Source organism: Misgurnus anguillicaudatus, chromosome 7 (assembly GCF_027580225.2).
Source record: "Misgurnus anguillicaudatus chromosome 7, ASM2758022v2, whole genome shotgun sequence".
In the NCBI taxonomy this organism is placed as follows: domain Eukaryota; kingdom Metazoa; phylum Chordata; class Actinopteri; order Cypriniformes; family Cobitidae; genus Misgurnus; species Misgurnus anguillicaudatus.
The window spans coordinates 19750013-19765359 of record NC_073343.2 but is presented as its reverse complement, the minus strand read 5'-3'; the positions used below and the strand labels follow the sequence as shown (position 1 = coordinate 19765359).

At 37.4% G+C, this 15347-nt stretch overlaps 1 protein-coding gene across 1 annotated transcript; it reads left to right on the top strand.

Annotated features, from left to right (window-relative positions):
- Positions 1–5021: 5021 nt before the first annotated feature.
- LOC129417919 (neutral alpha-glucosidase C) lies at positions 5022–14748 on the top strand. The gene is made up of 24 exons (XM_073869521.1): positions 5022–5127; positions 5312–5374; positions 5719–5821; positions 6047–6174; positions 6304–6480; positions 6598–6619; positions 6864–6930; positions 8278–8374; positions 8460–8643; positions 8869–9013; positions 9231–9466; positions 9979–10105; positions 10285–10364; positions 11085–11228; positions 11306–11402; positions 11489–11590; positions 11705–11948; positions 12689–12753; positions 12831–12907; positions 13002–13076; positions 13180–13293; positions 13596–13708; positions 13828–13928; positions 14051–14748. The coding sequence occupies exons 1-24, from the start codon at positions 5096–5098 to the stop codon at positions 14149–14151; spliced, it is 2694 nt and encodes an 897-aa protein (XP_073725622.1). The 5' UTR covers positions 5022–5095; the 3' UTR covers positions 14152–14748.
- The last annotated feature ends 599 nt before the right edge of the window (positions 14749–15347 follow it).

Below are 15347 nucleotides of genomic sequence, written 5' to 3'. Positions count from 1 at the left end.
ACCTCTACAATGGCTGCATAGGTGCACTGGAACATACCTTCCTAAAATGCATTAAACTTTTGTTTACAAAGACTTGAAACTCACCGAGTGGTCAGGGGTGTTCACTGATATTCTCACACAAAAATCGCTGCAAAAGATGCTTTCCAACAGCTGTTTTGTCCAAACGCCTCACACCCGTACATTCTTCTGTTGAGAGCTTAAATAATAGACACTCCAGCCCAGTTGGTGGCGATAATCCGCCTTTGGCAATTGCAAGAATACAAACAACGTTCCCGGCGCGGAGCAATAACGTACCTCATAGCACATCTAATACAAGTCAGTGGAGTTGGACAAAAACTACGATCAAACCTGTTGGAAAGCATCTTTTGCAGCGATTTTTGTGTGAGCATATCAGTGAACACCCCTGACCACTCGGTGAGTTTCACGTCTTTGTAAACGAAAGTTTAATGCATTTTAGGGAGGATTGTTCCAGTGAACCTATACAGCCATTGTAGAGGTAGGGGTAATACAACAAACACCCGAAAATTCTCGGGCCAGCATCCAAATTTCAGTCAAAACCGTTCTATTTCATCGTAAACAATCTAAAAACAGGGCTTTATGTGTAGAATACCGAACTTGTCCTTTAATGTGCAACTATAAAAGCACAGAGGCATACCAGTATCTTTACAATGGGAAAGTCAGTCGAGTGCTTGTACATGAAATAGACCAAGAATTTGTAACCTTTTCGGGCATATGTTTAAAATGTCACAACTGTCTCTCTGGTGTGAGTTTTTTTGTCAGCAATTTTTTATTTACTTTAGTTTTTATGGTGACACGTCAAGCTTCATTTCTTATTTGAACAAACCATAATAAACATTTTAAACTATAATATTTATTCAGGATTGTTTTCGTTTTATTCAGCACTTGGATTATGGTCAAAACAAATGTTTTATAGAGATTTACTGCATTTGTACCAGCTATTATGGCAACCCTTACTGCACAAATTATGCCGGTCTTCCTGGATTTCATATTAAATATTAACAAGCCAGTCAAAACAGCACATTACTGTCCCTTAGCTTTACCATACTACCATAGCTTTAGTGGCTCAGTGTAAGTTTTACACAAAGAAGCTTAAAGATTGCGGCAGCCATTTTTAAGTCAAAAATAAGGTGGATACACATTCATATGCTTAGTTTCTGTACGGCCATTCAGATATTTAAGTGTTACAAAAAAAAACATTCAAATACTGTGTAAAATAATAAGGGAGGGCAAAAATATGAATATGCTGTTTTTATATAAAGACTAATATTTATCGTTGGGATTTTGGACTTTTAACTTTTTATTTAGTTGCAATACATACCTATTAGAATTACTTTACTCTTTTTGCAGACACCCAGGACTGAGGAAGATTGGAGGCAGATTGCCAAAGGCTTCCAAGAAAAATGGCAGTTTCCTCAGTGCTTGGGTTCTCTGGATGGAAAACACATTTGTTTCCAGCCACCAGCACACAGTGGCAGTACATGTAGGAATTATAAATGCAGATTTTCTGTCCTCATGATGGCAGCTGTTGATGCAAACTGCAATTTCATTTATGTGAATGTGAGTACTCAGGGCAGAGCTTCTGATGCAGGTCTGTTTGATAACGCCGACCTTAGAAGAGTGTTGGATAGTGAGCTGCTGAATGTCCCACCCGCAGAGTCACTGCCTAATTCAAATGTGCAATTTCCCTTTGTGTTTTTGGGGGATGAGGCTTGTCCCCTCCGCCCAGATCTGATAAAGCCTTTTCCACACAAACAGCTGGAGTTTGACCAGCAAATTTTCAACTACCGCCTTTCACGGGCACGTAGGGTTGTAGATAATGCCTTTGGCATCCTTGCCAACCAGTGGCGAGTGTTTCGTTCTACAATATTTTTATCTCCAGACAAAGTCATCAAAGTGACTATGGCAGCCGTGTGCCTTCACAATTATCTAGGACAGCGTGGGTCTGAGGCATATCTCCCATCAGGACTGGCAGATTGGGAAACTGCAGACAAAGAATTTGTTGCAGGAGAGTGGAGAAGGGAGAGACTCGGAGCACTGCAGCCTTGGAGAGGGGCAAGAATGCGTAATGCCAGCAATCATGCCAAAAATCTGCGAAATGTACTTAAGGACTACTTTATGTCCACAGCAGGAGCTGTGCCATGGCAGGACAAATATGTCTAGTATGAGTGTGTTTTTCAACTTTAATTTATTTGTTTTTAACATGCTTCCCTTTTTCATCATCCTAAACTTGTGGAAAAAGTAACAGTGATTTTTTATAACATTGTTGTCAGAGAATTAAAATGATAAAACATTCAGAACTGTAGTTGTCTACTGCAAAAAATCCCTCAGTGTTGCATTAAGAGAGAAGTATAAAATTACTTCCCAAAATACATTTCTGAATGTAATATACACTGGACAAAATTATAAACAATTTTTCATGAGCTGAACTTAAAGATCAAAGAAATTCTATGTATACAAAAGTTCTAATTCTCTCAAATATTGTTCACCAATCTGCCTAAATCTGTGTTAGTCAGCATTTCTCCTTTGCCGAGATAATCCATCCACCTCACAGGAATCATATGGCTTATCATGATGCTGATTAGACAGCATGATTATTGCACAGGTGTGCCTTAGGCTGGCCACAGTAAAAGACCACTCTAAGGCCTAGTCCACACGGACATGAGTATTTTTAATAACCGTGACTTTTTTTACGCGGTTCGGCTGTTTGTCCACGAAAACGCAGTATCAGGGAACTGAAGCTGAATATTTTTCAAAACCCCTGCCAGGGTGAGGATTTTAAGAAACGCCGGTTGCAGTGTTGTTGTGTAGACCGTAAAACCAGGGTTTTTGCCTTGCGACATCATAGTGTGCGCCGTTATCCGCTGTGTTTGATGTCAGATTGTGCGCTGCGATTTGGGTTATATAACCTCCTGCTGATGTGGCTTGCTCTTGACAGCGCTTAACATTTTTTTGCTTTTTCATGCGGACGGAGATTTCTTTTAAACTGAGCATGTGTGGACGGGATTTTTTTTGGAGGAAATAGCCGTGTTCGTGTGGACTAGGCATAAAATGTGCAGTTTTATCACTCATCCAAATGCCACTCAATGCCAATATCACTCAATGCCAAAGATGTTCCAAGTTTTGAGGGAGCATGCAATTGCCATGCTGACTGCAGGAATGTCTATCAGAGCTGTTGCCTGTGAATTTAATGTTCATCCCTACTGGGGAATCCAGCAAAGACCAGCATGGGCTGGTGACTGGTTTTAGCTGGTTTAAAGTGGCAGTAGCTGGTCTAAGCTGGTTTTCCCAGCCTGGCAAAGCTGGTCATGCTAGTGGGTCAGCTGGTCTTCCAGCCTGACCAGTTAAGTCCAGCTAGACCAGCTTAAAATGTGACCAAAACACAGCTAGACCAACTTAAAAAGTGACAAACACAGCTAGACCAGCTTTCTACACCAGCAATACCAGCTAAAACCAAGCTGGGAGACCAGCTAAAGCCACCTCACCAGCTTATGCTGGTCTAAGCTGGATTTTTCAGTAGAGATTTCTCTACCATAAGCCGTCTCCAAAGGCGTTTCAGAGAAGTTTCAGTACATGCAACTGGCATCGCAACCGCAGACCACGTATAACCACACCAGCCCAGGACCTCCCCATCCAGGATTTTCAGCTCCAAGATCAGCTGAGTCCAGCCACCCAGACAGCTGCTGCAACAATCGGTTTGCATAACCAAAGAATTTCTGCATAAACTGTCAGAAACCGTCTCTGGGAAGCTCATCTGGGTCTCAACCTGACTGCAGTTCGTCGTTGTAATTGACTTAAGTGGGCAACTGACTTGAATAGGCCTTTTGTGTATGTAGAAAACGTCTTAGATCTCATGATAAATGGAGGCAAAAACAAAAGTGTTGCATTTATAATTTTGTTCAATGTTTATCATGATACAGATTTCCTTTATGAATGAACATGTACCTCTACCACATGTGACCTACAATGAAGCATTGTGTTCAATCAAATAATTTACTTTTTTTTTTATAAACTCAAAAACATGAACTGAAATGTAGTAAAATTCCTTTTCTACTCCAAATTAGTAAACATCCATGGTGCAGGTTCACCCTGGTGTGCTATATTATGTTGGGGTTGATGTGATAAATAAATATCCAGCGCATGGCTAAGATATTTAGACAGTGGCTTAGATGGGATATGTTGTGGTTGGGCATGCTTTTCTGACTTCTAGGCTTTATAAATCGTGTACATAAGTTTCTTTTTAACCTATAATCTATATTAGTATTTTTTATTTCCTCAGCTGTTGTCCAAATACAGTAAATTAATCATTGCTTGTGCTTTGTAATAAAATTTGGCAATTGCTTTATGACTTCCCGTTTCTGAAGTTCATTGTCATTGTCTTGGTACTTTGTCTTGGTACTTTGGTATTTTCCTATTTTTTCCCCGCATGTATTAATTCTTGTTAATGTTTGGAAATTCATTTATTAATATTAACAGTTAATTCGTTTGGTTTAATGAATGTATTAGTAAATGCAGAGATTAACACTATAAATAAGAAATACGCTTGTCTCGCTCTGTCATGGACTCAGGTGACATTTAATTTAGAAACAGCAACGACCTCAGGAATCAATTTGCTTGGTTGTGTTACTCCAGTTCTACTAAATTTTGTTAAAAAGCCTATGTGGATATTATGACGGTTATTTTACTTCGGAAACCGAAGCATGAGATTAAATTGTTATTTTAGACAACTGCAGCAATTACCAATTTAAATGTATCTGTTCGGTCACAAAGTAGCTGCTACTTTAATAAGCGATAGTCCGGATAGACCAATCACAGTCGAATTATGATCACTCGATGAAGTTTTAACGTTGATGGTTTTTTCTTTTTTACATAAAACGGGGGTGTATTTCCGTTTATATGTCGAGTACAAATAATATTAATAATCATATTTAAAATATTGCAATTTTTTTAAAATATCTGAAAGAGCTCGGCTGTCAGAAACCTTACGCGCCCCCTGGAGGAGAATTACTTTGTGCCCTGAACAAATATAAAATATACTTCCGACCTGTCAAGTAACTTCCCTTAACTTGGTGGAGGCATGGAGGTGAACGTTTCTGAATCGTTTGAGAGGTGAATGTAAATCCTATAGGACAGCAATCTTGAAGCATATACATACAATAACAATCGCAAGCGTAGATACGTAACGTGATCAGCTGCACGTTGCTGAATTTGTGCTATCAATGTAGCCACTGTTATCGTTATTGCTTGTAGGACATACAGTGTAAGTCTATAATAATGTAACATTACGTTTCAGTGTCGTTCCGGGTGATGAGGGGAAAGAGAAGTTTAAGAAAAATGATGACATCTTATTCTACAGGTAACTGAGGTTATTTGTTAACTAGATTAGAATATTTCATTATTTATTAGAAAATATTTTTACACTAAATATTTACACTAAAAATTATATTTATAATTATATAAAATACAGTATAAAATACAAATACAGTACGTACAATATAATATTTTTATAATGGTTATTATGTTTAAAAAAGATAATATATTTAATAAGTATGTAATTACAATGTATTACATAGCAAACTATGTATTAGGTCTGTACTTACACCAAATATATCTGCATGTAATTACACTCTTGATCTAATATAAATATTATCTAATATAAAGTTGGATAATTTTATTGTTGACCTTTGAACTCTTTTACAGGCGACAGAAAGATAAAGGATTGTCTCAATACTTTGCCTCCCTTGAGACTTTAGTACTCACAGATAGATGTGCCAGTCTGGAGCTCTCTGAGCACGAGTCTCAGGTAAACTCACATTGCATTTTTAAATATTCATATCTTAGTGTTATAAATAAAATAAATTACCACTATGAATTATGTTACCTCAACTATTTCTCTTTGATTTGCTGAAAAATACCTAAAAGAACCATGGCAGTAACCCAAGGATGAAGGATGCACTAACAGAAATTATGTCTTTATTCATTTAGTATAGCAGCATGTTTAAAAAAAACTTTCTTTATAATCTTATAGGACAGACTGTGTCTTCAAATACGGGTGACCCAAAATGGCACAATCAGAGTTTCAATTGATGAACTACAGGCAATTAAACCACGTTATCAGGTTTCAGATGTTCTGACTGGTGAACCATCATATGTCCCGTAAGCAATTTTGCATTGCTTTTCATAGAGAAAACCGAAAACAAGGTTTCACACCTGAAATCTTTCTTGAATCTGTTTGTACCATTACTTCATTGTATGTTGTTTTTGTTTTTTTTGTTTGATTGACAGGCTAAGAGTTCAATGGCAAAGAGATGACGCTGTATCTCTAACATGGGGTTTTGGCCAGTACCAGCTCCTAGTTTCAGCCTCACCTTTCAGACTCGAGGTCACCTGTGATGGGGAAGAGATTGTCACACTCAATCCAGGGAACAGACTATGCTTTGAAACTCTGCAGGAACCAACTAGGTATATAAGACTTCAAAGTATTGTTCGAAGTAGTGTTGTTACATACTCTTTGTTGTTGCCTTAATTTTGGATGTTAGTTTTGATTGTTTTGACCTAAACTGTGAATACTTTCTCTAGGACATCTTCAGGTTCACTTCAGGTAAGAATTTATAACATAACGTTAAATCGATTTTTGAAATTTATAGGGGCGGTTTTCCAGACAGGGTTTAGATTAAGCCAGGACTAGGTCTTTGTTATATTAGGACATTTTACAAATATGCCGTACAAAAAAGCAATACTGATGTGAATCATGAGGCAAAACAATGACATCTTTAGTCCTAGAGTAATCTTAAGCCATATCAGGGAAACCTCCATATAGTGTAACAAAACTTTGAATTTCAAAGGTTGATGAAGATCCATGTGGGCTGTGGAAAGAAACATTCAGACAGTTTCAGGACATCAAGGCAAATGGTAGGCATTCCTTTAGATTACAAATCCATTTTTGACCTTCACACTTGTTGAAACTTTTAATATTAGTTTTAAAAGGGTTACTTTCTTAGTGCACAATGAAACATTACATGAAGAGCTCAGATGCAAAAGGTATTATACATTCATTAAAAACATACTCTTCAAATCCGCTTACTCTTGGCCTCAGACCATTCGGAAATACTGCTTGTTAGCAGAAAACGTTAAACGGCACAAAAGTTTTACAGCAAAGTCTACACTAAATGCATCATGGAAGATACCGGGCAGGGTTTAGATTAATCCAGGACTAGTTATTTTAGGACATTTAAGTAGTTTTTTTTACAATACCTTACAAAAAAAAACAATACTGGTGTGCATCTTAAGAAAAAACAATGGTACTGATATATGTTAAAATATGTCAGGGCAAGCTGTTTTGAAATTAAAGCAGCTCAAACATGCATTTAAGTCTGGGACTAGGATCAGCCATGTCTGGGAACCCGCCCCAGAGGGTTTTGCAGTGATAAATAGTCAAATTAGTTTAATAGGCTACCATTCAAATGACTAGTGACATTTGTGAAAATAAGGCGCTTCAGTTTCAGACTAATGATGATCTTTTCAGTGCCATTAAAGTAAAACTTTTAAACCTAAACATCAGAGCCTGATAAAAATGCTTATTTACAAGAAAACATGTCAGATGCAAGTAGAGGGTTTTGCATTTGAGCTCTTAATATTTTGAAGCAGTTCTCTAGGGCAGTGTTTCCCAACCTTTTTTCTGCCACGGCACAGTTTTAATAAGTAAAAAAACATGCGTCACACCACTTTCACAATAAGCAACAGATCTGCACAAACCTGTGTTGCAATGCTTAAATGACTTGTTAAACTAGAATATTATACCGTATTAAAGGTACGGTGTGTAACTTTAAGGAGGATCTCTTGACAGAAATGCAATATAATATACATACCTATAATATCAGTGGTGTATAAAGACCTTAGATTTTTTTCTAAGTTTTATTACCTTAAAATGAGACGTTTTTATCCACATACACCGAGGGTCCCCTTACATTGGAAGTCACCATTTTGTGCCGCCATGTTTCTACAGTAGCCCTTAGCTGACAATTTTTTTTACTAAGTTGTCTCCGATGATGACATGCTTGTCCTGTGGTGGCTTCTCTATGTGTTTCAAAAGCGAGGAGTGAGCCGTGGACTGAGACTAGATGCAGCTAGAATTTACACACTGCACCTTTAAACATAGTATTCACATTAAATGTAAAACTTGATCTTGTGTTGATGAACACAAATGATATATATATATATATATAGAAATCTACTTATAATGAAATGTCTTCAATTTAGGTCCCAGTTCTGTGGGCATGGACTTGCGTCTCCACGGATTCAGCCATACATATGGTCTTCCTGAACATGCTGATACCCTGCTTTTAAAAGACACAAGGTGATGCACTTTAAATAATCACTGTGATACTGATGCAACACATTCTTGTCTTACATAATAGGCCAACTCCATATCTCCTTTACAGTACCGCTGAGGCATATCGACTGTACAACTTGGATGTGTTTGCCTATGACATCAATAGCAGATTGGGCCTTTACGGTTCTGTCCCATTCATGCTAGCTCACAAGCCAGAGAGAACGCTTGGGGTGTTCTGGCTGAACGCGTCTGAGACATTGATTGACATCGAGTACAACCCAAAGCCAATCGAGGTGCGGTTTACATACATTGTAAAGTTTTTGCCTAAAATGTGAAGCATGTAATATTTTTGAGGTTCCCAAAGCATGTAAAGACTGTTACTAATACTTTTTGGCACTGTCAAAACATAGCTCTGTTTGTTTAAATTGACATTTTCTTGATAAACAAACTTTATTAATTGTGAAAAGCTAAATTAAATCAGTATTACTGTGATTGATGAATTTTTGATGTTTAAACAGGGTGCGAATGAACCACCAGGGAAGAAGAGTAAGATCACACCTCAGACTGATGTGAGATGGGTATCTGAGAGTGGCACAATTGACTGTTTCATTTTGCTGGGACCCTCGGCTGCCCAGGTGTTCTCTCAGTATGCGCAGCTCACAGGTATTGTCCTTCCCCAGTTTTTTTCTTTATGGATACCACAAGACTTTTTTTACTGGCAGGCAACAGACATCAACCAATGACTGCATATTCCAGGAAATGACAGATGCCATAAACATCATCACTTTTATTATGCTAAAATATTTTATGACAGTCTCTCTGTTGACATGGTGAAGTATACATAAGAAGCTCACACGAATGTAAATGTCTCTGCTCACAGGCTACCAGGCTCTGCCTCCACTGTTTTCTTTGGGGTACCATCAGTGCCGCTGGAACTATGAGGACGAGGCAGACGTAAAAGCCGTGGATGCTGGATTTGACCTCCACAATATCCCTTATGATGTCATATGGTTGGATATTGAGCACACCGATGGGAAGCGCTATTTCACCTGGGACTCAAAGCTTTTCCCAAAGCCAGTGGAACTACAACATCACCTGCAGAAGAAGAAAAGAAAGGTATGACGATGTAGATTTAGACCTTTTTTTACTTAATGAAATTAAGGACACCATGTTAAAGAAGGCAGGGCATCAACAAACCTCCTATTATGCAATGGTCACTGACCAATAGCAAATCATAGGTGTTTACTTTCAAGAATAGTTCTGTTTGGTATGCTGCAAGGGGCAGCCAGTCTCTATCATAAAGCTTACACAGAAATGGCTTAAACTGCAATTCATCGACTGCCCACTAGAGACTGGCTCCAAAAGGGGAAAAAAATATGTTTACAGCCTGGTACTAAAAGTGTTTTTGGTGTAGCTAATTTTGACCAATTTGACAACTGTGAGGGGGGTGAATTTATTCGTAACTCCTCCGTTTACATTATATTAAGCCTTAAAGTTCTTCACACAATTAGGGGTGTGGCCAGGTGAACTGCCGCTGCTGTCACCAGCTTTTAGTGATTTATATTAAGTTTAATATGTTGAACAATGTGCCAGGATACATTTTTATTGTTTATTATATTCCTGTGTAGTTGGTTGTTATAAGTGACCCCCACATCAAGATCGATCCTGATTGGTCGTTTTACTGTGAAGCTAAAGAAGGAGGCCATATGGTGAAAAATAGAGAAGGTGGTGTTTATGAGGGAACCTGTTGGCCAGGTATGATGTGATTATAAATTTTTGCTTTATTTGGAAAAAAAGCCTCAGTTTATGTAATGTGCTTCTTTCCTGTGAAATGTGTTTAATGTTACAGCCAGACTTAACAGATGTCAAAACAATGCATTTTTGAATGATTGAAACGTATATGAAAACATTTGATTGATTTGTTGTATTATCAGGTGAATCCTGCTACTTGGACTTTAGCAGCTCAAAGACAAGGTCATGGTATGCCAGAAACTTCTCTCTAAACAAATATGAAGTGAGTCTTATAAGTCTTTTAAGGACACTTTTGTAACTCTTTAACACTCCACTTTTTGGAAAATAGGCTCATTTTCCAGCTCCCATTGAGTTAAACATTTGATTTTTACCGTTTTGGAATCCATTCGGCTGATCTCCGGGTTTGGCGGTACCATTTTTATCATAGCTTAGCATAATCCATTGAATCTGATTAGACCATTAGCATCACGCTTAAAAATGACCAAAAACGTTGGGGTGCTGCGTAATATCATTGCACCTGCTGCAGCCGTGGTACAGTAGCAAAGTCATTGATTATTACGCCAGAATGAGAGTATAGTTCCTAGCCATATCAGCCTAGAAAATAGCAACTTTTAATTTTCTGTCTGTCTTAGTACACAATGTAACTACAGAAGAATCAAGCTGTAAATAGGAAAAATATCGAAACACTTTGGTTATTTTTTTAGCGCAATGCTAATGGTCTAATCAGATTCAATTTATTATGCTATGCTATGCTAAAAGTGGTACCCCCAGATCTGGAGATCGGCTGAATGGATTCCAAAACGATAAATATCAAATATTTAACTGAGCCTATTTTCAAAAAAAGTGGAGTGTCCCTTTAAAGTCTGATTACATTGTTGCTAGAAGTTTCTGAATGTTGTTTAAGTTGTTTGTGAGATGACAAAGTGCTTTGGTTCAGTGCACATCTTGATAACAGTTTTCTGTTCATCTATGCGTGCATTAGGGGTCAACAGAATCTTTGTTTATCTGGAACGACATGAATGAACCTTCTGTCTTTAATGGGCCAGAGCAGACAATGCCCAAAGATGCAGTGCACCATGGAGACTGGGAGCATAGAGACTTGCACAACTTGTATGGTTTCCATCAGGTAAGCTCAGCTAACAACTACTATTTAAGCTTGAAATGCAGATATGACCAATGCAATATATTTTTTCTTTCTCGCAGCACATGGCTACGTTTGAGGGTTTGTTAACCCGTTCAGGAGGTTTGGAGAGGCCGTTTGTCCTTTCACGCTCATTCTTTGCAGGGTCTCAAAGATGGGGTGAGCTCTAGTCCAGGATGAATCAATAGATAGTAACCAATTGTGCTTCTTAAAATAAACATTGTATTGCTTATGTCATACTGTAGGTGCCATATGGACTGGGGACAATGTTGCTACTTGGGAATACTTGAAGATTTCTTTACCCATGCTGCTGTCACTAAGTTTGACAGGAATACATTTTTGTGGAGGTTGACTGCTTTTGTTTTATTTACGTTAAAGTGCAGTTCTGCATACTTGTCAGTTTTACAGTTGGTGATGTTTATTTAAATAACACGTCATAGATGTGTATTCTTGCTCCCTAGCTGATGTAGGGGGTTTTGTGCAAGACCCAGACCCCGAGCTGCTGGTCCGCTGGTACCAGGCTGGGGCTCTCCAGCCATTTTTCCGAGGACACTCGTCTAAAGACACCAAACGTCGTGAGCCCTGGCTGTTCGGGGATGACGTCACTTCTGCAATTCGTTCTGCTATTCAGCAGAGATACTTTCTCTTGCCATACTGGTACACTTTGTTTTACCAAGCACACACTTCAGCTCTGCCTCCTATCAGGTACTGAATTTGAACCTCCAGCATTTGACATCCCATTGAGTATAATTTATTTGTACGATAACAGAATTACTAGGGCCAAGGTAGTCAATTTAAATTTCAAAGTCAAAGTAAATTTACCCTTACTGTATCACAGTGTTTCTCAAAGTGTGGGGCGGGCCCCACTGGTGGGAATAGGATCATTACAAGTGGGGCGTGACAAACAGGAGGAAATTTGGTATTTTTGTGCCCATCTCTATTAATTCCTTTATTTAAAGCTCAAAACGACACATTTTAATACAAGCATAATTTAAAACAACATCAGACTGTGAGGAAAATGTCACGCAGAACCATAGCCTACAAGAATGAATTAAGACAGTGGACCTGTCTTAACAAAACAAAAATAAATAGCTGAAAAGAAAGTATGACTTTTGTCAGAGACAAAATTCAAACTGAGTTGCTTTATTAATATTTACTTTTGAACAAAGTCTTATTTCATGCAAAGTGATAAAACAGTTGCATGTTTATTTTCTCTGTTGAATCTGTTTAATGCTGTTATGTTTTAAAATATGATGTGATCAAATACATTCAACAGTTAAACTTAAAGCCTAATTGATTACCATTTTGTTGGGGTGATTTGGGACTGGTGGGGCTCAGAACCCTTCCCTAACTCCAAAGTGGGGAATGTCAGAAAAAGTTTGAGAAACACTGCTGTATCATATGAATATGTAACGGTCTTATGTTGTTTCTTTTGTTTCCCACAGACCTCTTTGGGTCGAGTTTCCTAAAGACACAGATATGTTTGCTGTAGAGAATCAGTACATGATCGGTAAACAACATACGACAAAATCACAAGGGTGTATTGTTTGTGATACCCAAAATCTTACCTTTTTAACGAATTTTCAGGAAGTGCTCTTCTTGTGTGCCCTGTGACTGACCCTGGAGTCTCTGAGGTCAAGGTTTTGCTGCCAGGATCTGATCAGGTAAGCCTCATCTATTTGAACTATACAGTATTTAATGCATTTTATATTTTATGTCTATAAGAAAATAAAATCTGCTTTGTGTGTTTGTGCGCAGTTGTGGTATGCCACAGACACCGCTAAGGTACACGGAGGTGGCAGAATTCTGGATTTCCCAGTAACTTTGAACACTGTAAGTAACTTTCAGATCATCTTTTATTTACATCCAGCAGGCAACACAAAAGACTTCAGTCATGATCATTTTATTTTTCATATAATAAAACTCTCTGTGAAAGGTGCCTGTATTCCAGCGTGGGGGGACAGTGGTGCCCAGGAGAGCAGGTTGTGGTTCGTGTACAGCTGATCTACAGCAGCATTCAATCACTTTGACCGTAGCTTTGGACTCTAAGGTGAGGGCTCATATAAATATACATTTAAACTCAAATGATATAATAATATAAATAGTTTATTTTTAATAACTCTTTCAAAAAGTTTAATACGTGTAAAGCAGAATAGGCAGGTTTGTTATGTTTAAAAATGCAAGAACAGCTATTTCACAATGATCATTTTTTATATACTAAATATTTTTACAAAGAAAGTTTGTGCTTTTTTGTACTGTAATGAGCTTTTTTTTAAAAATATATATAATCCCACTCACACATCTGATGTATACAGTATAAAAAAATATTGATTATGTGTATTTCTCTTATAGGGTAATGCTGAAGGATTTCTTTATCTGGATGATGGTCATTCTTTCAGTTATAGGGACAGGATGCAGTTCTGTCTGCGTCTTTTTTGCATGCGAGCAGGCAAGCTTGTTAGCAGGTAATGGTACACCCATTAAAATAGCAATTTATTTTTTTTATTCACAGGTGTTTGTAGAAATGATCATATTCATTTAATTTGATCTATTTTCTTTTTTTCTGTTTGTGCCTTGTTAGCAGCTGTGCCGATGATAAAGGCTTGTTTGTCTCGGATGACAAAGTGGAATCGGTGGTCATTCTTGGTCTGAATAGTCTAAAAAGAAAACCTAAGCTCAAATCAGGTGAGAAAAGCCAAAGAATTATTATTGCTGTTAATAGTACAATTATTTTTTCTGACAGTACAGGAATAATGTCACATTAGATGTAAACCAGAAAGTTAATAGTCACTAAATCTTTCTTTAAGGTACAAGGAAAACTCCAGTCATGTTTACGTTTGAAGCAAAGTGTCTGACTATAACTGGCTTGGACCTGGAAATACACAAAGATTGGGAAATAATAATCTAGTGCATTTTATTTTAAAAAAATTTGGGTTTTGCTGGCATTAAATGTTAATGTAAAAAGAGTAATTTTATCTTCAGGTTTTATGGACTTTTTTAAACCTTTTATATACCATAATACCTTGTGAAACAGGATTAAAGTACCTCTCAACATAGGCGCCGATCCCATATGTGCCCAGGTATACTTAATTAATTTTAATCAAAAATTGAACTTCGGAATCCTCTCTGGTTGGCGAATCTTTGTTGAATAAGTTGTAATATCTACTATTGCTTTGATGAATTAGCTGAATATGCATTTTACGTCTAAACCACGTTGCTTTCTTCCTTCTTTACAAAGCTTTAGGGCACTCCCATAGCGTCTTCCCTTGCTAAGCAACCTAATTGTTGCGTGTCGTTGTGTCGAGCACTCACTGTCAGAAAAAGAAATCAGCTCCTATGGCTTCCACTGTTTTAAAGTAATATCTTAATTATTAAATAATTTGGTATGTTTTTTTTTTATGAAAATATGAGACATTTTCTTTTACCGACTATAAATAAAAGTGTAATTGTAAAGTAGTGTAAATTTTGGTGGAAGTAAGAATTTAAAATTAAATAATTTGCAAAATGTGTGTGTTTTTATGATCCATATGCAAAGGCAATACAACTTGTATAATACAGTTCAGGCCAAAAGTGATGTCTATCTTTGGCTAATTGATTTTTTTACGTAATGTAAGATGTAATAAATAAAATGTTGTAGTTGTTAGATCAGGTCTCCACACCAGACAAAGTAAAATATTTACGATCCAGCCTCGGACGCCAAATCACGTCAGAAAATAAAAATGTACTTGTTTAACAGGCTTCTGTCAGTTAAGGGGTAGATCGATCATAGCTAGAGAACACAAGCAGGACACGAGACAAAGTTTTTATGAAGGTAAAATAGGAACAGAGTTTTATTGATGTACAGTTTCAGTTGCATGTCTTGATGTTCAAACCTTGTCCAACAAGCATGAATTTAGCATGCCCTGTTATGTCAAAATTGCTTAATAGCAACATCTCCTAGACCTTGAGCTTCCATAAACATTCTCTTTATCTATCTCTGATTATAAACAAACAGGACAGCTCATGAGACTTCACAAATGTGAGACTGAACCACCATGAAATTAATAAGACATATATAAAATATAGGATAGATGAATAAACAACGAAACATAGAAATAACATAAT